Below are 27,858 nucleotides of genomic sequence, written 5' to 3'. Positions count from 1 at the left end.
AAAATTTTGGTCACGACAAAATATTGCGACCGGGACGTGAACTATGCGCCAACTGTTCGTGAACTCCTCGTGAACGCGTCGGGACAATGCAGGAGGATGCTGCCAGTCGTGGCATGGCACGCACTGTCACGCCACGACCCGGGGTTGGGGAAGCCTCCTTTTTATATGGCGTGCCAAATTGCACAACCACGTCGTGCCAATGCGGGAAGCATGTAAACTATGCGCGAACTACGCATGGATGCGCCGTGCCAGTTCGGGACACTGACGGGCGTGCATTCGTGAACTGATCATGAACTATTCGTGAACTAGTCGTGAACACTGTGGGAGCCTGCCGGTTCGTGACTCCAAAGTAGTGCAAGTGTAAACCTGGCTTATCTGGGCACAAGATCTCTGGCCGGCCCCCTGGGTCGGCTGACGGGGGGGCCACACTGAGCGAGTCGTAGCGGCTGGTTGGCTCGCAGCCATGACAACACCTTAGGAAGGAAAGCGGCAGTCACAGCGTGACGCCCGATCCATCCGGACGCCACTGAGGCATGCTGGGTGAATCGGCAGACTGCATAACTCCCCCACGTGTGTCGTCGTGGTAACGGACAGCCGAAACGCTGTCTGAGGCTGCACCCACTGCAGCCCCGCCGCTGCCAGGGGTCCAAAGGGAAGCGGACAAGATCTCCAGCACCAGACGCAGATCCCAGGTCGGCGTCCGTGGGCTCTGGGGGGGTGGGGGGTGAGCCTCAAAGCTGTCCTGAGGAAAGCTGACACCAGAGCCTGACCCCCAATCACGCCGCCTGCAACCGATGCACGGCGGCTGGTATAGACCCCACACACCCCCAGGGTGAACGGGGACCGGGCCATGTCCAAAAAGACTGCAGAAGTCCAGGACCACGGGGACCAGGCAGAGCACCGGGTCCCCCCTCCCCAGGGCCGCTGCACCACTGTGCAAAACAACCTCCACCCACTAACAGACACCGCCCAGTAGATGGCGCCCTAGCATTCAAGGCGGTGGCCTGACAGGCCCCGAACAGCTGCTCAGCAGCGAGTCGGGCCCCTCAGTCGCCAGGCGCAAAGACAGGGATGGCGAGGGTGGGGGTGCCCCACCAGCCCACCACGCTAAAACAGCAGGTCCCACCTGCTGAGAGGGCGCCACGGTCTGCAGCGGGAAAACCTGCGGAGCAGAGGCAACCAAGCCCGCAGTGAGCAGTGAGCCCCTCTGAAGCACCTGATAGGCATCGGCCAAAGCAGAGGATCTGCAGGAACGCCTACAGAAGGACCTGTGGCCCAGAGCGCACGAGTGCATCCTGGTCCAGAGGCCAGCGGGTCCCGGGGGGTCAAGTGGACAGTGAGCCACTTCCTGAAGCAATGCCCTGCGCACAGCCTCCCTATGGAGGCTCCGCCCCCTGGTGGAGGATCCCAGCAGGAGAGGGAGTCCGGCAGCACGGCGAGGCTCCTGCAGGAACACGACCTGCAGGCCGGCCGTCCACAACGCCACTGGGAGGCCTGCAACCACCAGACGGGCCTGACCGTGAGGCCCGGCTGAAACTACACCCAGGAGGGGGGTGGACCCCCCCGGTGGGGACCGGCGCCACTGCCCTAAGCTGAGCTCGCAAGGTCACCATAGCAGGGTCACCCTCCCCAGGGTCAAAACCTGGGGAGGGCACAGCACGGCCGTCACCAGCTCCAGGCGACGCCAGAGTGTGGCTCGGTGAAGACGGGGTCAGCACGATAGGCTGAGGGAGGGGGGCAAGCCGCCGGCACAGCCGATGCAACATCACCACGTCAGCAAGCAGTGGAGCCACATCCGGGAGAGGGAGCGGCCGCACGGCGGCACCAGCTCCTGCTGGGAACGAGGCCAGGGCGGACCCGTCCGAACTGACACCAGCAGTGTCGCTCAGCAAGTCAGACAAGGTCAGTGTAATAAGCTGAAGGCGGCACACGCCACCTACACAGCCGTCCCCGATGGCAGGGCCAACAAGGCGTAGCCGAGCCACGCTCAGGAGAGGGAGCGGCGGCACAGCAGTGCCCTCCCCCTTCTGCCCTCTCGCTACAGGTGCCCTGCTCCAGAGCAGGCACCAATAAGCCAGAAGAACGCACAACAGCGCCTCCACTGGCAGTGCCCAAGCCGCCACCGCAGGGTCCAACAGCAGGGGAAGCAGCACACGCGGCCTATAGCATACAGCTAGCCAACGCTAGCTCTGCCGCTATCGAGGATCGTCCTGACAAGCCAAGGGAGGCGTGCACGAATAGTGCTCCATCCAGCAGGGGAACGGCTGCTGCAGCAGCCCCCTCCACCATCAGTCCGCAAGTAGCGCCACCTGTTAGAGCGGGGGCGCAGCGCAAATCACCGGGCGAGCAGCTCAGAGAGCCAAACCCGGGCGGAGGGCCCAGCAGCCTCCTGCGCCATCCGCCTCCCTCGCAGTGCCACCCGCCGGTAACGGTGGCGTGCACGCAACAGGCTGATACGACAGTGACAGGCTGGGGGAGGGGCGCACGCCGTACTACCAAGCCCATGAACACCAGCTGAGGCCGTGCTCAGGAGAGGGGACTTCCGCCCAGCAGTACCCTCGTTGCCGCGCCGCCGGAGCGGTACCAGTCCAGAAGAACAGTAGCATACAAGAGGCAGAGGGAGGAGGCGCGTGTCACCTGCACAATCAACCTCAACCACCGGCTAGCCAGCCGGCTGAGTCACCTGCTGGAGAGGGACAGCTGCCCCCTCTTCCATCAGCCGCCACCCGTCCACTGCCAGGGGCGAGGGGAAAGGGGGGGTGCGCCCAGTACCCAGAAGCAAAAGGACAAAGCGATGCAGTAAGCTGAGGGAAGGCAGCCCACGCCGCCTGCACAGCAAACCAGACACCATCCAGGAGCAGCAGAGAGAGCGGCCACCAGGCGGCTCTCTCTCCCCTCCTGCCTGACCGCCGCGCCGCGCGCAGCAGGACAGAGTAACGGCAGCGCGGAAGCTGAGGGAAGGAGGCGCACGACGGAAGGAGGCGGTGAGACGCGGGTCTGCATGCTGTGGAAAAGGGGTCTTAAAAAAAAAAAAGATCGTTAGTGGGTCGAAGACACGGGTCGACCCGTAGCTGCAGTGGGACAGGGGTACAAGTGGGTGCGGGGGGAAAACGATTGCCACCCGCCGGAGCGGGAGCAGGAGCGGTGCCTTCTGCCCGCACACACACCACTTCCTGGCCGCTCAGCCGAGCCAGCGGCCGTACGCCTCCCCCCGCCGTGCTCCTCGCCCGCCGCGGCGGCACCTCGCACGCCCCCGGCGCCGGGGCCACCAGCCGCGCACTCGCCTGCACGCTCATCGGTGCAATAGGAAGCCCGAGCCAGCGGCCATGACGAGCCTCGCACGGCGGGGAGCTCAATGCAGCTTCACAACAGTCAGAAGCACAGTATCACACCGGCCAGACCGCCGCTCACTTCCTGAAGCCGGGCGAGGGGCGCCAGCGGCGTCCCTGAGCCCCAGCAACACCGGCCACGCTACAACGGCCGCGGTCGCCATGCAACGAACCCGGGGGGAGCGACCCGAAACCCCCCATCAGTCATGAAGAGTAGCAGACTCAGCAGCCTCGCCGCCTGCCGGAGGTATGACCGAATCTCTCACCGCAGGCGACGCAGCGCCGCCGAGTCGGGAGAACGGGACACAACGCGTCGCAGCTCCGACCTGCACGGTCACACGGCTCCCAGCGACGGTGCGTCAAACGCCAGGGGTCACCCAGGGGTCACGAGTGATGTTGTTGGTATACATGCTCGAGCTGCGTGAAGAGAACATTCCACAGCTCTAAGCTCCGCCTCTGGCGGTCAGTAGGGATGAAACAGAACCCCGATCTCAACCGCCGCCGTCCAGCAGGGACGACACCCCAGACTGAAGGAGGGACTCACTCTGCTCAGCAGCGGCGTCTCCACGGGACGAGGGGATGGACGAGATGGAGACAGAGGACAACGTTAGACACATGATCAACAACACACACACACACACACACACACACACACACACACACACACACACACACACACACACACAAAAGCACAGGCATTTGATTGAAGAGGAAGGGACAGATGGATGATGGTGGAGGACAGATGGAGGACATAGACCAGAGACCAGGTTCTAGAGCTCATCACAGACCAGAGACCAGGTTCTAGAGCTCATCACAGACCAGAGACCAGGTTCTAGAGCTCATCACAGACCAGAGACCGGGTTCCTTCATATGCAGCAGACGGGTTCCACTTGGTTCATGTTAACGACGAGCCTTCAGCTCAGATCACAGTTAAACACGGAGTTCCACAGGGTTCTGTCCTAGAACCTCTACTCCTCACGTTCTCCAGTCTTCCTGGAGGAACATCATCAGGAACTTAACACAGTTCTGCAGATCTAGAACCACATAATCCTGATGAGCTGAGAGGAACCTGGAGCTACCTTTGACCTTTAACCCCCATGTTAAACAGGTCCGCAGAACCTCAGGAACACGTGACTCAGAGCTGAGAACTGGATCCAGAGTAGAACCGCTGGAGTTCCCCGTTATCAGGAACCAACAAGTTCTGAGGAGAACCAGCAGGAGGACCAGCAGGAGGACCAACAGGAGGACCAACAGGAGGACCAGCAGGAGAACCAGCAGGAGGACCAGCAGGAGGACCAGCAGGAGGACCAGCAGGAGGACCAACAGGAGGACCAACAGGAGGACCAACAGGAGGACCAGCAGGAGGACCAGCAGGAGGACCAACAGGAGGACCGGCAGGAGGACCAACAGGAGGACCAGCAGGAGGACCGGCAGGAGGACCAACAGGAGGACCGGCAGGAGGACCAGCAGGAGGACCAGCAGGAGGACCAGCAGGAGGACCGGCAGGAGGACCAGCAGGAGGACCGGCAGGAGGACCAGCAGGAGGACCAGCAGGAGGACCAGCATGAGGACCGGCAGGAGGACCAACAGGAGGACCAGCAGGAGGACCGGCAGGAGGACCAGCAGGAGGACCAGCAGGAGGAAACATCCCAACCCATCACCAACCCCCGCCTCTGAACCTAGAACCCTCTGAAGAACCAGAAACCATCAGGGCTTACGGAGCTGTTGGTTCCAGCAGAACGTCTGGTTCTCCCAGTGCTGGTCTGCTAGGGGTTCTAGGGTCTCTAACAGTAGAACTGGAGGCTCAGGTTCCTGTCAGTGGAACCAAGTCCCAGTTCCGGTTAGGGAGGCCTCCTCTGAGCCTGGTTCTGCAGGGTTCTCCTCTGAGCCTGGTCCTGCAGGTTCTCCTCCGAGCCTGGTTCTGCAGGTTCTCCTCTGAGCCTGGTTCTGCAGGGTTCTCCTCTGAGCCTGGTTCTGCAAGTTCTCCTCTGAGCCTGGTTCTGCAGGTTCTCCTCCGAGCCTGGTCCTGCAGGTTCTCCTCTGAGCCTGGTTCTGCAAGTTCTCCCCTGAGCCTGGTTCTGTGTTCTCGGCGCTTTATAAATAAAGCTGAACTGGACCGGACAGCACTGGACTGATCTGGACTGGACTGAACCGGATCGGTCCGGATCAAACCATTTCAGAACTGAGACTGCTGATTGGACCGGGTGCTGAGAGCCTGCAGCTCCAGCAGGGGGCGCCTCAGGCTCAGAGATCCTCTTCTGGGGAACCCAGCCGGTCTGCAGAGACCAGGACGGCGGGGACAGCAGGTCTCTGTCCTCAGTCCGGGGACACGTTTTAAAAATGGGTTTCTCATGCAGGACTGGGGGGACTGGGGGGACTGGGGGGACTGGGGGGACTGGGGGGACTGGGGGGACTGGGAGGACTGGGAGGACTGGGGGGACTGGGGGGACTGGGAGGACTGGGAGGACTGGGGGGACTGGGGGGACTGGGGGGACTGGGGGGACTGGGAGGACTGGGAGGACTGGGTGGACTGGGGGGACTGGGAGGACTGGGAGGACTGGGAGGACTGGGGGGACTGGGGGGACTGGGGGGACTGGGAGGACTGGACTCAGGCAGATTAACCACCGGCAACGGATTGGATTAGCACTGCCGGCTGAGCCTGGGCATCACATGCTAACCCCCTCAACATGTCAGAGAACCCTGGAGAACCCTGCTGGAGAACCCTGGAGAACATCAGGCTAACTATCCAGCCAGTCAGCAGAGCCTGAAGCTCCCGCAGCGCCGCCTCTCACCAGCAGGCGGCGCTGCTGCTGCCCCCAGTGGACAGACGCAGCAACGCTGTCTCAGAACAATCAGCACCGAAATATGAAATGAACTGATATCAGGGAGACCTCAGCTCCACCGTGCGCGCACACACACACACACACACACACACACACACACACACACACACACACACTGCTACACACACACACACACACAGCTATACACACAAACACACACACACACACACTCAATAAATTGTAGTGAGCTGAACACACACACCTGATACACTGAATAGTATGCCTACACTTCATGTCTTCTGGAACTCTGCACTCACGCATGCATGCATGCATGCACAATGCGCGCACGCACGCACGCACACACACACACACACACACACACACACGCTGTTACATAACGGTGGCCTACTAAAGCAGCGCTGCACGTGATCTGCGTGAGATGATGCCGAACTCTGCTGAGGGTGAGGCCTGCTTCATCTCACACACACACACACACACACACACACACACACACACACACACACACACACACACACACACCTCCCCCGACTCAGCCTGACATCACTGCGGGCCTCAAGGCTGCTCTCATCAGCTGGTTGCCAGGCAACCGTTTGGTCCACAGGAGCAGCCAACGCATGTTTATTCTGAGAGGAGAGAGAGAGAGAGAGAGAGAGGATGAGGGGTCCTCTCTCTCTCTCTCTCTCTCCTCCTCTGTTGTCATGTCCAGACCGGGGTCGGGTTTCTCTGGTTGCCATGCCAACGGGCCGTAGCTGAGCCCAAACAGGAAGTGTCGAAGCTGAGCTCCTGTGTCTGTCGGCATCCCATAATCCCTTTCACCTCGCAGGTTTAAAACCTGTGGAGAGCCAATCAGCTGCTCAGATTAAACACATGGGCTGTGAGGCCGGGTCCCTGAGGGGCTGCAGCCCCCCCCGCTGGACCAGCCGGATTACTGCGGACTGAGCCGCTTTAGCCTCCAACATCTGGTCAGCAGATCCACATGGAGGAGCGCCGGCAGCCAATCAGCTTCCTCCGTTCAGAACCGTCACACCACGGCGCTCTGAACACAACGTCTGTCTCCACGGAAACGGGAGACACAAGTCGAACCAAAAGAGTTCTCATGTGAGTCCAGGACCAAGAGAGACTGGACCGGTGCAGTACCGCACACACTGCTACACACACACACACACACACACACACACACACACAAACACACTGATACACACACACTGCTACACAGACACACACACACCTGTTACACACACACACACACACACACACACACAGACTGCTACACACACACACAAACTGCTATACACACACACACACACAAACACACACACACAAACACACTGATACACACACACTGCTACACAGACACACACACACCTGTTACACACACACACACACACACACACACACAGACTGCTACACACACACACAAACTGCTATACACACACACACACACAAACACACACACACACACACACACACAAACACACTGATACACACACACTGCTACACAGACACACACACACCTGTTACACACACACACACACACACACACAGACTGCTACACACACACACAAACTGCTATACACACACACACACACAAACACACTGATACACACACACTGCTACACAGACACACACACACCTGTTACACACACACACACACACACACACAGACTGCTACACACACACACAAACTGCTATACACACACACACACACAAACACACTGATACACACACACTGCTACACAGACACACACACACCTGTTACACACACACACACACACTGCTACACACACACACACACAGACTGCTACACACACACACAAACTGCTATACACACACACACACACAAACACACTGATACACACACACTGCTACACAGACACACACACACCTGTTACACACACACACACTGCTACACACACACACACACAGCTACACACACACACACACAGCTATACACACACACAATCACACACACACTGCTACACACACACACACTGCTACACACACACACACACACTGCTACACACACACACACTGCTACACACACACACACACACTGCTACACACACACACACACACACACACACACACACACACACTGCTACACACACACACACACACACACACACACACACACACACACACACACACACACTGCTACACACACACACACACACAGCTATACACACACACACACACACACACACACACACACACACACACTGCTACACAGCAGAACCACCAACAGACCACCGGATCAACAGAGAACCATCATCCGACCGGTGAAAGGAGGCGGGGCCAAACCAGAACACCGCAGGCCCGACAGCCGGGGGCGTGGCCGGGGGCGGGGCCGTACCTGGTGCCGAAGCCCCCCCGGGGCCCGGTGGGGGAGTCCGGGCCGGGCCGGTCCCGGTCCCGGCCCAGGTGCTGCAGGATGCAGCTCAGCTCGCTGATCACGGCGGTCTTGGACTCGGGCGGCTCGGGGACCGGGTCCGGGTCCCCCCACAGCCGGGACGTCCTCTGGGTGGGGGTCCTCGGGGGGTCGGACGGTGCCGGGGGCGGGGCCGGGGGCGGGGCCTGAGGGGGCGACCCGTAGGACTCCGGCGGCTCCTCGGGCAGCGTGTCGTGGTACAGCGGCGTCCGGCCCATCGCCGCCTTGCTCTTGGGCTTGGGCGGCACCGGCGGCCGGTCGGCCAGGAAGGCGTGGCCGTCGGCGGCGGCGTACAGGGTCTCCAGGGCGCTTTCGCAGAAGCCGCCCTCCGACGACAGCGTGGAGATGCTGGACACGGTGCTGGTGGTCTCGGTGTGCTGCGGGTCCGCCTCCTCGATGCCCGAGTCGCCCACCCCCGCCTCGGGGTCAGGGGGCGGGGCACCGCCGGCCGCCCGCCGGTGCGGGTCGCCCACCGGCGGGGGGGCGTGCGGGTGGTACGGCGGCGGCGCCGGCCCGCCGTTGCGCCGCTGCTGCTGCAGCATCTCGGCGATGGCGCCCGCCTGCTCGTCCGGGATGTCCACGCTGTTGGCGAACTCCAGCGGGGGGGGGAGGGGCTCCGAGAACTCAAAATCCTCGTCGATGTCCACCGACGCCAGCGGGGGCGGCGGGATGCGGAACGGCAGCCTGACCGGCTCGTCCAGCGACTCGCCCAGAGGGACGCTCCTCCGGCGGGGGGCGCGGCCCTGCGGGCGGACGGCTTCCGGCTGGTTGGGGTCCCTCAGCTCCGCCGGCCGGTTGCTGTCCGGCCCCTCCCCCTCCGGGCCAGTGCTGGTGTGGACCATCAGAAGCCCCGCCTCCACGCCGGCCGGCGCGCTCTGCCGCTGCTCCGCCGGCGGGTGGCGCCGCTCCTCCCGCGCTCCGTCCGCTTCCTGCTTCTGCTCCGTGGCCTGCCTGCGGAGGGCGCCGCGCCCCGGGCGCCCCACGGTCGCCGTGGAGACGGTGGCGAAGCTGGCCTCCAGGCCGGACCGCAGCTTGGTGTCGATGAACAGCGGCTGGTTCAGGTCCGGCTTGTGGCTCTGCTGGACCGGCAGGGACTGGGCGTCCTGCTGGGGGGCCGGCGGGACCTGGGGGGGGCCGGCGGTCTGGTTCTGGGGGTGGTTCTGCTGGTCCTTCATGGCGCGGTCTCGGGCTGCCAGGGCCAGCGCCAGCGGGGAGTTGGGGTCCAGGGGCTTCCCGGTGACCGGGTGGAGGTAGGTCCCGTTGGCGCGGTAGTGGGTCTTGGGGGGCGTGGCCGGCAGGCTGACCGGGCTGTCCAGGTTCTGGCACTGGCCAGTTCTGGTGCTGAGCGGCTCGCGCACCACCGTGGGCTCAGGGGTGTTGAAGTCCGTCATGTTTCCGCTGCCGCCGCCGACCGGCGGCCCCAGCTGCGCGGTGGAGGGGGGGCCCAGGATCCGCCGCAGGCGCTCGTCGCCGAACATGCCCTCGTCGATGGACCTGGACTGGCGCAGGCGGGGGGCCGGCGCCGGACCGCCCGGCTCGTCGTCGCCGATGTCGACGGACTGGAAGGCCACGGAGTTCTTCTTGGCCTCCAGCCTCTTCTCGCGGTCGCGCACCGCCCCGGCGATGGCCGCCGCGAACGGGTTGCTGAGCGCCAGCGGGTCGTCCGGGCGCAGGCCGGCGGCGCCGGGCGCCAGCGGCGGGTGCTCGGGCGTGCCGGGCTCGATCTCCATGCTGCTGCCCTGGCTGCTCTTGCCGCTGCTGCTGGTGGACGGCTCCTTGACGATGATGGTGGGGATAGGGATGGACGAGCAGGTGCGCTCCGCCGGCGCGGTCGTCGCGGCGACGGGTCCAGACGGGCCCGTCTTCTCGGGGCTGTCCTCTACATTGGACTGCTTCACCAGCATCCCCTTCCTGCGCGCCGGCTTGGCGGGGACGTACAGCGTCTTGTTGCCCACCTCGGAGTACGGGTTCTCGGGGACCGGCGTGCGCCCGCGGCCGCGCGAGCTCTCAAACTGCTCCGAGCTCTGCCGGAAGTAGCCGCGCCGCAGCGTGGCGGCGTCGGCGGCCCGGCCCACCGTCGTCACGGCGTTGGGGGAGTTGTGGGCGAAGCCCGGCCGGCCGGCGCCGTAGCCTTTGGCCGGGGCGCCCGCGGCAGAGTTGTAGGCCGGGGGTGAGGGCGGCGAGATGGCCGGGGGAGGGGGGATGTCCTCCGACGTGTCCGGCATGGACAGACTGCGCGAGAACTTGAGCAGCGGCGGCGTGAGGAACCCGTGTTTGTCGTCCTCTGGACAGACGGAGGACAGAGACAAGTCAGGGGAAGACACTAGCAATGCTACGCTAACAGTGCTATGCTACAGTGCTACGCTAGCAGTGCTATGCTACAGTGCTATGCTGGCAATGCTGCGCTAGCAACGCTACGCTAGCAGTGGTATGCTCACAGTGCTATGCTAGCAGTGCGACACTAGCAGTGCTATGCTACAGTGCTGCGCTAGCAATGCTATGCTAGCAGTGCTATGCTATGCAGTGCTACGCTTTCCATCATTGTGATGCTAATGGACAGTAATGCTAATATTAATGCCAATGCTAATTCTAACACACGGTGCTGTGTGTGTGGCTTCATTACAAAAACAAGAAGCAGCACCAACTAGTGGACGACCATGAAAACACACACACACACACACACACACACACACACACACACACACACACACACACACACACACACCGATAGACTTCTGTTTCTTCATGGCACTCTTCTCGGGCAGCCCCAGGAAGGCCCCGGGGACGGTGGGCGGGACCACGGCGACTCCCTGGCGGTCCTGACACAGGGACTGAAACCAGAGATGAGAACCATCAGGACACAATCACTAGAACCTTGAATTCACATGGAGGACCCGAGGACCCGGATCCTGCTGGAGGACCAGGACCTCACTGGAGGACCAGGACCTCACTGGACGACCAGGATCCCGCTGGAGGACCAGGATCCCGCTGGAGGACCAGGATCCCGTTGGAGGACCAGGACCCCACTGGAGGACCAGGACCTCACTGGAGAACCAGGATCCCGTTGGAGGACCAGGATCCCGCTGGAGGACCAGGTCCTCACTGGAGGACCAGGACCTCACTGGAGGACCAGGACCTCATTGGAGGACCAGGACCCTGCTGGAGGACCAGGACCTCACTGGAGGACCAGGACCTCATTGGAGGACCAGGACCCCGCTGGAGGACCAGGACCTCATTGGAGGACTCTGAGTCCAGTGGAAAAATGGCCAGAATGAACGTTTTGCACTGCTGGAGCTTCAGAAGGTTCTAGAAGGTTCTAGTTCTAGAAGGTTCTTGAAGGTTCTAAATAAGGCTTCAAAAAGCAAGGGCAGAAACAGGAAGTGACCCGATGAGGCCAGTTTTTACCAGCGAGCAGGAAAATCAGCTGATCGTCAGCTGATCCGGAGTCTGGAATGTAAAGACAATTTTCTGTCGTCTGTCTCCTGAAAGACGTCCGGCAGAGAGACGCTGGACGCAGGAGGACACTCGTCAGAGACTTCCTGAAGATCCTCAGGGTCACGGCAAGAAAAGGTCAAAAGGTCAACCCCACAACATTGTCCCTCATTACTGAAGACATCCAGGCGTCCGGCGTCCAAAGGAGACGAGCCGGGACCGGCAGCTCCTTCTGGAAGGTTCTACTTCCTGTTTCTTCTTCTTCTTTTTTGAAACGTATCTAGAACCGGGTCCTGGGACCTGAAGAACCGTTCTAGTCCAGCTGTTCTGGATCCGTAGAGAACCTTTAAAGCAGCTCAGGAGGTTCCACACAGAACCCAGAACCTGTCATGAGAGCCACAGGTTGAACACCTTTATCTAGAACCTTCTGAAGAGCGGAACGTTCTTTCCCGCCAGTTTTCCACCTGGTGCGAAAATGTGGAACCGGAACCGGAGAACGGAGAGCCGGGTTCTCACGTTGAGCTCCGCCGGCGACGCCAGGCAGCGGCTGGAGGGGCGGGGCTTGATGGTGGCGATCTTCATGTCGATGGGCGTGGCCTTCTGGGCGAGCGTCATCTCCTCTGCAAGACAGGAGCAGGGTGGTGAGACGGGAGGGGCGGGGCCTGACAGGGAGGGGCGGGTCTAACGGGGACGGGTGGGGCCTGACGGGGAGGGGCGGGTCTAACGGGGACGGATGGGGCCTGATGGGGAGGGGCGGGTCTAACGGGGACGGATGGGGCCTGATGGGGAGGGGCGGGTCTAACGGGGACGGGCGGGGCCTGACAGGGAGGGGCGGGTCTAACGGGGACGGATGGGGCCTGACGGGGAGGGGCGGGTCTAACGGGGACGGATGGGGCCTGACGGGGAGGGGCGGGTCTAACGGGGACGGATGGGGCCTGACGGGGAGGGGCTGGGTCTAACGGGTTCCATCCTGCTGATGGACAGGTGGGCGGGGCGGGGGCGGGGCTAGCCGTGCATGTTCTGGAAGACTGACGGACGGAACGTCTGTCCAGTTCGCCATCATCCTCGGTTCCGTTTTCACGACAACGTTCCGGGTGAAAACGGATTTTTTTCAGGTTCTTGTTCTTGAAAAGTGCCGCGTTTACAAAACGACGCCCGTTTCCACGGAAACAACAGTAACACTGAACTGATGGCCACGGAGAACGGCTCTAGAACTACCGAATCCAGGAGGATCTGGACTGGAACCAGAACCAGGACCAAGACCAGGATCTGGACCAGAACCAGGACCAGAACCGGGACCTGGACCAGTACCAGGACTGGGACCTGGACTGGGATCAGGACCTGGCCCGGGACCTGGAGCAAGACAGGGACCAGGACCGGGATCAGGGGCAGAAAAGGGACTGGGACCTGGACTGGGACCAGGACAGGGACCAGCCGTTCAGATGCTGGGAGCGGTTGCCGTGGAAACGGGCCTCGGCCGTCACCGAGTTTATTTGTGAAGAGACTCTGAATGTGTTCAACCTGAGATCCGGGAGCTTCCTGCTCTGACCCCTGACCCCTGACCCTGTCAGACACACACACTCTCTCGCTCTCTCTCTCTCTCTCACACACACACACACACACACACACACACACACACACACACACACACACACACACACACACACACACTTCCTCTCAGGGTTGCAGCTACAGCACATTGGACAACATGCAACACAGCTACCATGGAAACCGATCTGTGAGTGAAATGTTTCCTGGAATAAACCTACACACACACACACACAGTAAGTCATGCGTGTTCAGCATGGTGCGGGTGGATCGCAGGCGGAGGTCAGGTGGAGGTCGGAGGTCAGGTGGAGGTCGGGTGGAGGTCGGTGGTCGGGTGGAGGTCGGGTGGAGGTCGGTGGTCGGGTGGAGGTCGGGTGGAGGTCGGTGGAGGTCGGTCGGGTTGAGGTCGGGTGGAGGTCGGTGGTCGGGTGAAGGTCGGGTGGAGGTCGGTGGTCGGGTGGAGGTCGGGTGGAGGTCGGTGGAGGTCGTTGGTCGGGTTGAGGTCGGGTGGAGGTCGGTGGTCGGGTGGAGGTCGGGTGGAGGTCGGTGGAGGTCGGTCGGGTTGAGGTCGGGTGGAGGTCGGTGGTCGGGTTGAGGTCGGGTGGAGGTCGGTGGTCGGGTGGAGGTCGGGTGGAGGTCGGAGGTCGGGTGGAGGCGTAGTGGTGAGGAGCAGCAGTAAACATGCTGAGCTTACCTTTCTTCTTCCTCAGAGTGGCTTAAAGACAGAAACACAGTCTGAGTGTCGCCGGCTCACCAGCAGGGGGTGCCAGGGGTCAGCAGAGGGCAAGGACCCCAACCCCCAGCTTTGGGGTCAGAGGTCGTTCACCTTCTACCTCCGTTGCGTTTTGGGGTTCGTCTCCATGACGACAGGCCTGAGCTCAGTCGTCATGGAGACGATGAAAGCTGCTGACTGGAGGAGAAGCTCAGTGTCTGCAGAGTAAAACAAGGCTCACTCTGGTGACCCCTGGTGACCCCTGGTGGCCCCTAGTGACCCCTTAGTGACCTCTGGTGACCTCTGAGCTGGGCTCTAGAGAGACGCTCCAGATCGTTCTACTGGTCTGGACCGCCGGCTGGTCGCAGTCATGAGGACTAAGAGAACAGCTAAAGTTTTAAAGGAATACTCCGGAGATTTTGGAGCCACGCCCTTTCCCGATCACTGACACAGTGAGACAAGCTCATAAACACCTTTGTTGTGTCTCTGTGGCTGGTTCCCAGCTGTTAGCATCGTAGTTAGCTTAGCTCAATTGCTGGAAGTCAATAGGAAACAGAGCCAGACTGACGAAAGTGGACAGAATCCCAGTAGAGGCCGGTGGAGCGGGGCGCAGGTGGCGGGAGCGCTTGTTTCGTTCGCCTACACCGTCAGCGGCAGGCTGTGCGGCGTTAATTCACTTCCGCATTGGCGGAAGCGCTCGTTTCCATACCCGCGCATTCCAGGCGGGCGGTGTTGAAGAAACCAGTTTATTAAAAATAATCGTGGCCTACCTGTTGTGTTGTTTGGAATGTGCCTTGAAAGCGCGGGTGTGGAAACGAGCGCTCCCGTCAATGCGGAAGTGAATTAACACCGCACCGCCCGCGGCTGGCAGTGTGGGCGGACAAAACAAGCTCTCTCACCACCTGCGCCCCGCGCCGCTACTGCAGAATCCTCCTTCCAGTGGTCCAGAGGACGCTGAGTTAGCACGTGAAGTAAATCCCGATGGTTAGACAACATTTTAAAAGACGTGTTTTCTTTTCAACCTGTTAAAATAACGCTTTGATACACAGATCTGCATGGCAGCGCTCCATGGAAGGATACACCGCCACACAGCAGTAGAAGCCATAGACTCAGCCGCTGTGCGCCAGTCCAAAACTTAGAGACCGAGCCCTGCGGGCATGGTGGCCTCCGGCCTCCGGCCAGCGTGCCCACAGGGCTCGGTCTCTATTGTTCTTCGTTCGTTTATTGTTCTCGTTCTATATTATACTAACGCCCAAATAAACGCCAATTTGACCCTCTAAACATGCACAAAAACTCACCAAATTTGGCACACACATCCGGACCGGCGAAAAATTTTATATCATATCAAAATTAACCCCATCTGCTCTCTAACGCCACCTAGAAACAGTAAAATTGTTGCTACGGCCCGCAGGAATGTCGTAGAGAGATCAAACCAACACTCACGCGTTCGTCTCATCGAGATCTAAAATTCACGCACTGACACCCCTGACCTAAATCCAACAGGAAGTCCGCAATTTCCCTTTCAAAGTAAAATTTGCTCAAAATCACTCCTCACGAAAAAATTATCTCCTCCGAGACCGTTTGTCGTACAGACATCAGAGTCACACGACGTGATAGAGGTCAAATTTCTCTACAAAATTTGTGAACAACTTTGTCAAAAGTCTCACGGAGTGGATTTTATTAGCGTTCAAAGTTGGAAATCTGAAATCCTGCCTTGCTCCGGCCCTCATGCGTTATAATGGGGGAAAAGGAAAAAAATTAGCCTTTTTTCAGCACCTCAAACAAGTGTTGAGTGTGACTAAACCGTGATGCCTATCAACAAACTGAGCACACGTGAAGCCTCACAAGGTCCTTCTGAACAAGATGATGTAACATAAGTGGAGAAAATATCATGATATATGTACGTTTTCACAGGTAAGAAAAGGTGTGCGCTCTGCATTTTTTTTTGCTCTCAGTTATAATGGAGCCGGATGGGGAAAAATCTCGCGCTTCTCACAAACTGAGGCCTCTACGCTCCAAACTAAAAGTCTGACTGCTCTGAAAGCCTCACCAACTGAAAGACAACTAATCTTTCTATCAAACGTGATATTTTTTGTTCAGTTTTGCCAAACAGGAACGGAACAAGGAGCTTTTGTTTCCCAAACAGAAGCTTTAATTTTCTCCTCTCTCCACTCTAACAGACATTACCATATATGGGCATACGGTGCAGTTACACAGCTGACAGCAGCTGTCAATCAAACTCTGACACTCAGTGCCTTCATTCAGTGACTCAAAAGCAGATGGGAGAAGCTAACCACTACATGTTAGTGGATGGGAGATGCTAACTACTCCATGTTAGTGGATGGGACGTGCTAACAACTCCATGTTAGTGGATGGGACGTGCTAACAACTCCATGTTAGTGGATGAGAGATGCTAGTGGTGCTAAAAAAAAACGATGTTAACAGATGAGAGATGCTAACAGCTACATGCTAGTAGATGAGATGTTCACATTTCCATGGAAATGAATGGAAGATGCTGACATGATAATAGATGAGATGCTAACATCTTCATTTTAAAGGATGGCAGATGCTAACAGTGCTAAAAGAACAATGCTAACGGACGAGAGATGCTAACAGCTTGTTATTATTCCGTAGCGGAAACAAACTCAAATTTTACCCCCTAAACATGCACGAAAACTCACCAAATTTGGCAGGCACATCCGGACCGGTGAACAATTTTATGAAATGGAAAAATTAACCCCATGTGCTCTCTAGCGCCACCTACAAAAACTAAAATGGTCACCATGGCCTGCAGGAATGTCGTAGAAAGATCAAACCAACACATCTCGATCGTGTCATCCAAAGGTTTCTGGAGTGTCAAAATAAGAGCCTCAAACCCTTTCAAAATAAAAGTCAAAATTTTGTGAAAAATGACATTTCATACAAAACACATTGACAACTTTGGGTTAACCACTGTTAATGACAGCATATACTACCTTTCCAAAATAAAAGCCCTAGATTCCTTCAAAATAAAAGCCCTTTTATCATAGAAAATGAGGTTAAATCTAGAAAATGGATCTTTAAAGAGTAGCAAAATTCCCGGTGACCTGGATTTTGGCCAGCAAGGTACGAGGACGTCTCAGTCGTGGGCCGGCGGGGAGGCTCGGTCCCGACCAAGGCCGCTTGCGGCTTTAATTTATTTTAACGGATTGAAAAGAAAAGACGTCTTTTACAGTGTTTTCTAACCATTGGGATTTACTTCATTTGCTAACACACCGTCCCCTGGACCACTGGAAGGAGGATTCTGTCCACTTTCGTCAGTCCGGCTCTGTCTCCTATTGACTTCCAGCAGTTGTGCTAAGCTAACTACAATGCTAACAGTTGGGAACCAGCCACAGAGACACAAAAAAGGTATTTATGAGCTTGTCTCACTTTGTCAGTGATAGGGACAGGGTGTGGGTCCAAAATCTCCGGAGTATTCCTTTAAAGAAGAGTGTTCTAAGTTACACACACACACACACACACACACACACACACACACACACACACACACACACACACACTCTGCTCATGCAGGAAGCTGATGAGGAAGCATGATGCAGTGAAGCTGCAGGCCGGGGGCGAGTTACCTTTATCCACTGTGGAGGGAGAGAGAGAGAGAGAGAGAGAGAGAGAGAGAGAGAGAGAGAGAGAGAGAGAGAGAGAGAGAGAGAGAGAGAGAGGGGCTGTTAGACTGACTCTCTCTCTTTGGGGGCGGAGCTTCAGACTCACCTAGCTCCTCCAGCTCTGACGTCATGGACTTGGACCGCATGGACAGAGCGGTGGTTGGGGCTCTCTTCGGGGGAGGGGGAGCTGAGGAGGACAGAGTGAGACGTCACCCTGTGCACTCCTTTTCACACACACACACACACACACACACACACACACACTGCACTAACTAGCTAACAGCTAAGCTAACAGCGTGCTGCTTTGCTCACACGCAAATGCAACCATGGGCATTGTGTGGCTAAGCTAACATGCTAACAGCAGACTGACGCGATGCTAGCGTAGAGATACAGCCCGAGTGAGAACCTAAGCTAAAGCTAAGGACGGGGTTCCACAGGGTTCTGTCCCGGGACCGATCGTCTTCACGTTCTAAAACGTCAAAGTGGAACGCAAGCTCAAGCTCTGGCCGGACCGGGAGGACACTCCTGTCGGTCCTGCCCGTGGACTGGCTTCGGTTCTACTGCTGGGATTCGTGGTTCTTGTGCTGGGACCGTCCAACGGACTGTCCTCAACATAGTCCTAGGCTTTACTTCTTATTGTCTCATGCTAGCTGTTGCCAAAGCTGTCCGTCCCTGGGAGAGGGATCCCTCCATACTGTGGTTCTCCCCAAGATTTCTTCTTCTCCCACTGGGTTTCTGGAGTTTGTTCTTGCCGGATGTGAGGGTCTAAGGCGGTGGTTGCTTCGTTCTGTCTCGTTACTGTAAATATTGACATATTACCATTATGCTTATTCACTGTTTTTACTTTTACCGACCAATGTAACATCTTGAAGCCTCTGAGGCAGCTGTTGTTGTGATACTGGGCTATACAAAAATACATTGATTGATTGATTGAACGCTGTCTTGACGACATGAAAGTTCTGACGAGTCGTAATGTTTTACTTCTGAACTCATAGAAACGACACAGAGATGATCGGAGAACGTAGAACCGCTAAGAGGAACCTGGATTCACTTCTCCTGCCCGTTTTAGAACTTTTCTAACCTTTAAAAGAGTCCCGCACCGTGTTTCCTAACTTTTATATGTTTCCTCCTTTCTTCAGAACACTCCCTACCTTTGGAGAACATTTCTACCTCTTAGAACGTTTCTGACCTTTCATATAATGGTTCCTACCTTTTCTGGAATGGTTCCTGCAATTCTTGAACGGTTCCTACCTTTAGAACGGTTCCTACCTCTAGAATGGTTCCTATCTTATGTAGAACGGTTCCCACCTTTCTTGCGCGCCGTGTCTTCGGGGTCCAGGTTCCGGCTCACCGTCACCACCTTGATCAGGAGCCGGTTCCCCCCCTGGCGGATCATGTTGACCACCTGCCGGTGGCCCACCTTCACCACGTTCTCCTGGTTCACCTGCTCACACACACACACACACACACACACACACACACACACACACACACACAGACACACACACACACAGACACACACAGAGTCAGAAGGTGTCAAACATAAGGCTGGTGGGCCACAAGCAGTGGCCAGAGCCTGCATTGTGGTCGGGGGTGAGTCCGGCCGGGTCTGTTCTCTGGATGTTGAGTTAAACCTGGTCCTAACTCTAACCCAGACCCAGAAGAGGAAGGGCCCTGAGGCAAGAGAGAGAGCGAGAGAGAGAGAGAGAGAGAGAGAGAGAGAGAGAGAGAGAGAGAGAGAGAGAGAGAGAGAGAGAGAGAGAGAGACCTTCAGCTTCATGGAGGAAACAGCAGCATCTTTCTGGCCGGAAATATAACAGTTTAATCAATACGACACAAACACTGTCACACGCAGAGTGTGTGTGTGTGTGTGTGTGGGTGTGTGTGTGTGTGTGTGTGTGTGTGTGTGTGTATGAGATCCGTCAGCTGAAGCCATCACCCTGATCGTCACCATAGCGATGGTTCTCCAGAGTCTGATCCAGATCAGAGCGGCCCGGTTAAGCAATTACAATCTGAGCTCACTGCTCAGCATCTGGGCCGGCCCGGACCAGGAGACCCACCAAGACCCGGTCCTGATCCAGCATCTGGTCCGGCCCGGACCAGGAGACCCACCAAGACCCGGTCCTGATCCAGCATCTGGTCCGGCCCGGACCAGGAGACCCACCAAGACCCGGTCCTGATCCAGCATCTGGGCACCGATCCTGGAACACCACTCTGAACTACCACCAATCCAGACCACTGATCCACATCAGGGGCGGGGCCAGTGTTTTGGCCGGGGGCGGGGCCAGTGTTGGGGGCGGGGCTCCGCTGTCAGGGAGCTCGCTGCTCTTTCTGCTTCGCCGCTATAAATAAATGATGGAGGGAGGATTCCTGCTCCGAGCTATTTATAGAAACAGTCATGTGACTCCAGGAGCGTCCTGATTCTGACTGAGGAAGAGGAGGAGGAGGAGGAAGAGGTGGAGGAGAGGAGGAGGAAGAGAGGAGGAGGAAGAGGAGGAGGAGGACCTTCTAAAATCCCAGCTTCTCACCAGGTTCATTCGTCTTGTCTTCAGTCAAAATGTCTCGTGTCTCTGGACTTGAGACCAACTGAGGACAGACGGACAGCATCCAGGACTTGTCCTCAGGAGAACTGTCCTGCTGCCTGGACGGACCGTCTCTCTGGTCTGAAGTCAGGTCCTTCAGTGTGGATGTCTTGTGTCCGGGCTGGGACAGACGGACGTCTTGTGTCCGGGCTGGGACAGACGGACGTCTTGTGTCCGGGCTGGGACAGACGGACGTCTTGTGTCCGGGCTGGGACAGACGGACGTCTTGTGTCCGGGCTGGGACAGATGGACTCTGTCCCCTGAGGCAGGGGACGCTGCAGACATATGGGGGACGGCCTGAGGACAGACCTGAAGCCACACGACTCACTGTGAGGACGGAGCGGCGGAGGACGCTTCCACATGGCGTCTCTCAGCTCCGTCCACAGCAGGAGGACAGAGGACAGAGGACAGAGGACGACCAGGGTTCTTTCATATTGAAGAAAACGACACAGAACCAGGAACTGAACCAGCAACCTGAACCAGGTCAGGGACCAGGACGGACCCCTGGGGGACTCCACAGGTTAAAGGGACCCTGAGGACAAAGACCGCCCCCCCGTACCCTGAACCCGAGCCCTTAAGGGAGCACCGGATCCCTCAGGGTGCTCAGGATCCATCAGGGAGTACCAGATCCCTCAGGGAGCACCGGATCCACCAGATCCATCAGGAGCACGAGATCCACCAGGGGGCACCAGATCACTCAGGGAGCACCAGATCTATCAGGGAGCACCGGATCCACCAGGGACCACCAGGATCCTTCAGGGATCAGAGCAGATCCAAGCAAGATAACGCTTTGTTTTTGAAATGAGAGAGAGAGAGAGAGAGAGAGAGAGAGAGAGAGAGAGAGAGAGAGAGAGAGAGAAAGAGAGGCTCCTGTCTGTTGGTTCACTGCACACTGTCAGTTGTTTGCTGCGTTTCAGTCCTCTGAGGACAGCAACGACGCAAAGAACTGACAGGACACACACACACAGACACAGACACAGACACAGACACACACACACACACACACACACACACACACACACACACACACACACACACACACCTGGGGGCACACAGCCAGATGCATTTGCATGTTCCACTGGTCACATCTTTCTTCTGGCCAAAGTTCTGTTATATAAGAGAGAGAGTGCTTCACTCCATCTACCTCCACTGCACACACACACACACACACACACACACACATACACACACACACACACACACACACACACACACACACACACACACACACAGCCAGCTGATGGGGGCGTGGCCAGCTGAAGACTCCTCCTGGCTAACAGATGAAAGATTGATGCTCAGCTGAGTTTTCAACCATGCTGCTAATGTACACCGTGACGGAGTGACGGAGTGACGGTGTGACGCTGTGATGTGACGGTGTGATGTGTCTCTGTGACGGTGTGATGTGACGCTGTGACGGTGTGACATGACAGTGTGATGTGACGTGTTTTTGTGATGTTGCCACGTTGTGACGGTGTGATTTGATGGTGTGACGTGATGGTGATGTTGTGATGTGTGACATTGTGACGGTATGATGTGACGGTGTGATGGTGTGACGGTGTGATGGTGTGATGGTCTGACGTGACGTGTGACGGTGTGATGGTGTGACGGTATGATGGTGTGACGGTGTGATGGTGTGATGGTGTGATGGTGTGACGTGACGGTGTGACGGTGTGATGGTGTGACGGTGTGATGGTGTGATGGTGTGACGGTGTGATGGTGTGACGTGACGGTGTGACGGTGTGATGGTGTGATGGTCTGACGTGACGGTGTGATGGTGTGACGGTGTGATGGTCTGACATGACGGTGTGATGGTGTGATGGTATGACGGTGTGATGGTGTGACGGTGTGATGGTGTGATGGTGTGACGTGACGGTGTGACGGTGAGATGGTGTGACGGTGTGATGGTGTGACGGTGTGATGGTGTGATGGTGTGATGGTGTGACGGTATGATGGTGTGACGGTGTGATGGTGTGACGGTGTGACGTGACGGTGTGACGGTGTGATGGTGTGACGGTGTGACGTGACAGTGTGACGGTGTGATGGTGTGACGGTGTGAAGGTGTGATGGTGTGAAGGTGTGATGGTGTGAAGGTGTGATGGTGTGATGGTCTGACGTGACGGTGTGATGGTGTGACGGTGTGATGGTGTGACGGTGTGATGGTGTGACGGTGTGATGGTGTGACGGTGTGATGGTCTGACGTGACGGTGTGATGGTGTGATGGTATGACGGTGTGATGGTGTGACGGTGTGATGGTGTACAATCTAACCAGCAACAGGAAGCATACAGTCCAACATGTTCACAGCCCAACAGGAAGCTGCTGGTCCGCCTCATGACCATATATGGGCGTTGAGTGATGACATCATCCAGCTGAGAGCAGCTGACCGTCAGTCTTTCATTCAGTGACTTTTAAAAGCTTTGAAGTCTCACTTTAGCCGTAGCAAGGAGCCGGGACGGCCTCTGCTGCGGGTCGGCAGGTCGGCAGGTCGGCAGGTCGGGGGCCAGCAGTTCGGCAGGTTGGGGGGTCAGCAGGTCAGCAGGTCGGGGGTCAGCACCACTGCTGCTTCAGCTTTAAGGTTTTTACGCTTGTTGCCCGGTCCAGCACTGAGTGGCCATCGAGACTGTTTTAAAGGGGCTGTATCAGGGAAAATTCACTGTTTGTATGTTTTAACCTTGTTCTATAGTTCTGTTCTCACCAAAAACTCCCTAAAGCGTTTTTTTCCTTCGTGCCTGCAGGTTTGAGCTTTTCTTCTTGTTGTGCTGCTCAGAGAGGCAGCCCCTCCCACCGTGAAAACACTCTGTTTCCCACGTTGACGTCACACTGTGAAGATGGCTCCCCTGAGGCCCCGCAGGCCCTCGGCAATCAGCGTTGCTGCTTTTTGTATCTCTGATTATGGAGATAAACTTTGACCATCGTCTGAAAGCAACAGTCAAGAAGGAGCAAGAGTCTGAAGGGTCTGAAGGGTCTGGAGGGTCTGGAGGGGTCTGGAGGGTCTGGAGGGTCTGAAGGGTCTGGAGGGTCTGGAGGGTCTGGAGGGTCTGGAGGGTCTGAAGGGTCTGAAGGGTCTGGAGGGTCTGAAGGGTCTGAAGGGTCTGGAGGGTCTGAAGGGTCTGGAGGGTCTGGAGGGTCTGGAGGGTCTGGAGGGTCTGGAGGGTCTGAAGGGTCTGGAGGGTCTGGAGGGTCTGGAGGGTCTGAAGGGTCTGGAGGGTCTGGAGGGTCTGGAGGGTCTGAAGGGTCTGAAGGGTCTGAAGGGTCCTGGAGGGTCTGAAGGGTCTGAAGGGTCTGGAGGGTCTGAAGGGTCTGGAGGGTCTGGAGGGTCTGGAGGGTCTGGAGGGTCTGAGGGTCTGGAGGGTCTGGAGGGTCTGGAGGGTCTGAAGGGTCTGAAGGGTCTGGAGGGTCTGGAGGGTCTGAAGGGTCTGGAGGGTCTGGAGGGTCTGAAGGGTCTGGAGGGTCTGGAGGGTCTGAGGGTCTGAAGGGTCTGGAGGGTCTGGAGGGTCTGGAGGGTCTGGAGGGTCTGGAGGGTCTGGAGGGTCTGGAGGGTCTGGAGGTCTGAAGGGTCTGAAGGGTCTGGAGGGTCTGGAGGGTCTGAAGGGTCTGAAGGGTCTGAAGGGTCTGGAGGGTCTGAAGGGTCTGGAGGGTCTGGAGGGTCTGAAGGGTCTGGAGGGTCTGGAGGGTCTGAAGGGTCTGAAGGGTCTGGAGGGTCTGGAGGGTCTGAAGGGTCTGAAGGGTCTGGAGGGTCTGAAGGGTCTGAAGGGTCTGGAGGGTCTGAAGGGTCTGGAGGGTCTGGAGGGTCTGGAGGGTCTGGAGGGTCTGGAGGGTCTGGAGGGTCTGAAGGGTCTGGAGGGTCTGAAGGGTCTGAAGGGTCTGGAGGGTCTGGAGGGTCTGAAGGGTCTGAAGGGTCTGGAGGGTCTGGAGGGTCTGGAGGGTCTGGAGGGTCTGAAGGATCTGAAGGGTCTGAAGGGTCTGGAGGGTCTGGAGGGTCATAAGGGTCTGAAGGGTCTGAAGGGTCTGGAGGGTCTGGAGGGTCTGGAGGGTCTGAAGGGTCTGAAGGGTCTGAAGGGTCTGGAGGGTCTGGAGGGTCTGAAGGGTCTGAAGGGTCTGAAGGGTCTGGAGGGTCTGGAGGGTCAGAAGGGTCTGAAGGGTCTGGAGGGTCTGAAGGGTCTGAAGAGTCTGGAGGGTCTGGAGGGTCTGAAGGGTCTGGAGGGTCTGGAGGGTCTGGAGGGTCTGAAGGGTCTGGAGGGTCTGGAGGGTCTGGAGGGTCTGGAGGGTCTGAAGGGTCTGGAGGGTCTGGAGGGTCTGAAGGGTCTGGAGGGTCTGGAGGGTCTGAAGGGTCTGAAGGGTCTGGAGGGTCTGAAGGGTCTGGAGGGTCTGGAGGGTCTGAAGGGTCTGAAGGGTCTGGAGGGTCTGAAGGGTCTGGAGGGTCTGGAGGGTCTGAAGGGTCTGAAGGGTCTGGAGGGTCTGAAGGGTCTGGAGGGTCTGAAGGGTCTGGAGGGTCTGGAGGGTCTGAAGGGTCTGGAGGGTCTGGAGGGTCTGAAGGGTCTGGAGGGTCTGGAGGGTCTGAAGGGTCTGAAGGGTCTGGAGGGTCTGAAGGGTCTGGAGGGTCTGAAGGGTCTGGAGGGTCTGGAGGGTCTGGAGGGTCTGGAGGGTCTGAAGGGTCTGGAGGGTCTGGAGGGTCTGGAGGGTCTGGAGGTTCTGCGCTTGGTGAGTTTCTAACAGGAAAAGACGTTTTTGCGTGTCTCTGCGTGTAGAGAAGCTAGAGCTAAAGAGCTAAAGCTAACCCTTAGAGATGCTAACGAAGCTCTGATTGGTTGAAGTAGCTGTCAGTCAAAGTCCACAGGGGGAGAGGCGGGGCTTCAGTGAACCAGAGCGTTTTCTCTTCCGGGTTTCAGAATTAGCCCCAGAAAATCTTTTATTTCACACAAAATGACTTTTCCTTTGCGCCAAAGATAAACTATTACCATGTTAGTGACATTTCTAGGGTTTGGACGAGCTAAAAAGCAGGATACAGGTCCTTTAAAGAAATAAAGGTGAGCTGAGCTGAGTTTGCCCCCAGCTTCCTGTCTACATGCCGCCGTCCCCCCATCCCCCTGTCCCCCTGTCCCCATCCCCCTGTCCCCATCCCCCCATCCCCCATCCCCCCGTCCCCCATCCCCCTGTCCCCCCGTCCCCATCCCCCCATCCCCCAACCCCCCGATCCCCCTGTCCCCCATCCCCCTGTCCCCCATCCCCCCGTCCCCCATCCCCCTGTCCCCCCGTCCCCATCCCCCCATCCCCCAACCCCCCCGATCCCCCTGTCCCCCATCCCCCTGTCCCCCATCCCCCCATCCCCCAACCCCCCCATCCCCCCATCCCCCTGTCCCCCTGTCCCCCCGTTCCCCCATCCCCCCGTCCCCCTGTCCCCCATCCCCCCGTTCCCCCATCCCGCTGTCCCCCCATCCCCCATCCCCCTGTCCCCCGTCCCCGTCCCCCCGTTCCCCCATCCCCCTGTCCCCCATCCCCCGTCCCCCTGTCCCCCGTTCCCCCATCCCCCTGGTCCCCCTGTCCCCCGTTCCCCCATCCCCCTGTCCCCCGTTCCCCCATCCCCCTGTCCCCCCCCGTTCCCCTGTCCCCCATCCCCTGTCCCCCCATCCCCCCTGTCCCCCCATCCCCCTGTCCCCCCCGTTCCCCTGTCCCCCATCCCCCTGTCCCCCGTCCCCCTGCAGAATGTGGGCCGGTTCGCGGCTTCGCCAGAGATGCTGTGAGAAGAAGAAACGGGAGACAGGAAGAGACGCCGACACGCTGCGCTCTCCTCATGTGATGCTCCATTTAGCAGAAACAGAGAATCGACCAATCACGGAGCAGCTGGGGGGGAGGGGGAGGGGGAGGGGGGGCTCAAAATAGCATGGAGGTTTTTCCTCGGACCGACTCTTCTCCCTCCATCATGGGATCTCCTACATGTCAGGTGAAGTATGGCGGAAACTCCCTCTACACACACACACACACACACACACACACACACACACACACACACACACACACACACACACACACACACACACCCACACACATCTCCACCTGCCGGACGTCGGCTGTTGTCAGAGCTCCGCCCACTTCAGTCCCTGACTGGTCAGTTGGATTGACAGGTGGATGACGTCATCAGTCTACTTCCATATATGGTCATGGGGTCACATGACCCAGAGAAGGAGTTTGTTTTTGGGGAACAGCTGTTCTCAGATCCCTGAACATTCCGTTCAGAAACAGTCAAACATGAGGCCCGAGGCCCCCACGGCGGCCCCCGCCAGCAGCAGTTAGCCGTCACAACCCGATGGCTAGCATGACGACGTCAACACTGAGCCGTTTCCATGACAACAAATCCAGCAGAACAGCGGTTCCAGTTCTCCAGGGAGGAGAGGAAGAAGAAGAAGAAGAAGAAGAAGAAGAAGAAGGAGAAGAAGGAGAAGAGAAAGACGGTACCTCGATGAGGAAGTCGCCGGTTCGAAGCCCCGCCTGCCATGCCACGCCCCCCTCATCCACAGGACTCCAGGTACTGCAGGGCGGGGAACGCCGGGGTGGGGGTGAACTCCTCGATGGGGGTGTCCGCTGTGGGGGGACGGGGGGGGACAGGGGGGACAATGAGTGATTCTGGTGTCAGTGAAAAATGACGGCTTATAGAGCGTCTTCCTCCTCTGACATCACTCTTTAGAGCGTTTTCCTCCTCTGACATCACTCTTTAGAGCGTCTTCCTCCTCTGACATCACTCTTTAGAGCGTCTTCCTCCTCTGACATCACTCTTTAGAGCGTCTTCCTCCTCTGACATCACTCTTTAGAGCATCTTCCTCCTCTGACATCACTCTTTAGAGCATCTTCCTCCTCTGACATCACTCTTTAGAGCGTCTTCCTCCTCTGACATCACTCTTTAGAGCATCTTCCTCCTCTGACATCACTCTTTAGAGCGTCTTCCTCCTCTGACATCACTCTTTAGAGCATCTTCCTCCTCTGACATCACTCTTTAGAGTGTCTTCCTCCTCTGACATCACTCTTTAGAGCGTCTTCCTCCTCTGACATCACTCTTTAGAGCATCTTCCTCCTCTGACATCACTCTTTAGAGCGTCTTCCTCCTCTGACATCACTCTTTAGAGAATCTTCCTCCTCTGACATCACTCTTTAGAGCGTCTTCCTCCTCTGACATCACTCTTTAGAGCGTCTTCCTCCTCTGACATCACTCTTTAGAGCATCTTCCTCCTCTGACATCACTCTTTAGAGCATCTTCCTCCTCTGACATCACTCTTTAGAGCGTCTTCCTCCTCTGACATCCTCTTTAGAGCATCTTCCTCCTCTGACATCACTCTTTAGAGCGTCTTCCTCCTCTGACATCACTCTTTAGAGCATCTTCCTCCTCTGA

General features: G+C 57.7%; 1 protein-coding gene across 1 annotated transcript in view; it reads right to left on the bottom strand.

Moving 5' to 3' along the window:
- shank2b (SH3 and multiple ankyrin repeat domains 2b) overlaps positions 1-27,858 on the bottom strand; it is a 327,734-nt gene that overhangs the window by 5,583 nt on the left and 294,293 nt on the right. Inside the window, exons 18-24 of the mRNA XM_030115634.1 lie at positions 26,931-26,994; positions 19,206-19,341; positions 18,004-18,084; positions 17,862-17,870; positions 12,510-12,613; positions 11,287-11,392; positions 8,487-10,845 (exon numbers count right to left, since the gene is read on the bottom strand). Coding sequence (XP_029971494.1) covers positions 8,487-10,845; positions 11,287-11,392; positions 12,510-12,613; positions 17,862-17,870; positions 18,004-18,084; positions 19,206-19,341; positions 26,931-26,994 — 2,859 coding nt within the window. The remainder of the gene's footprint in view (positions 1-8,486; positions 10,846-11,286; positions 11,393-12,509; positions 12,614-17,861; positions 17,871-18,003; positions 18,085-19,205; positions 19,342-26,930; positions 26,995-27,858) is intronic.

This window comes from Salarias fasciatus, chromosome 1 (genome assembly GCF_902148845.1).
Source record: "Salarias fasciatus chromosome 1, fSalaFa1.1, whole genome shotgun sequence".
In the NCBI taxonomy this organism is placed as follows: Eukaryota; Metazoa; Chordata; class Actinopteri; order Blenniiformes; family Blenniidae; genus Salarias; species Salarias fasciatus.
The sequence above is the reverse complement of the archived record's forward strand: the minus strand, read 5'-3'. Positions and strand labels throughout refer to the sequence as shown.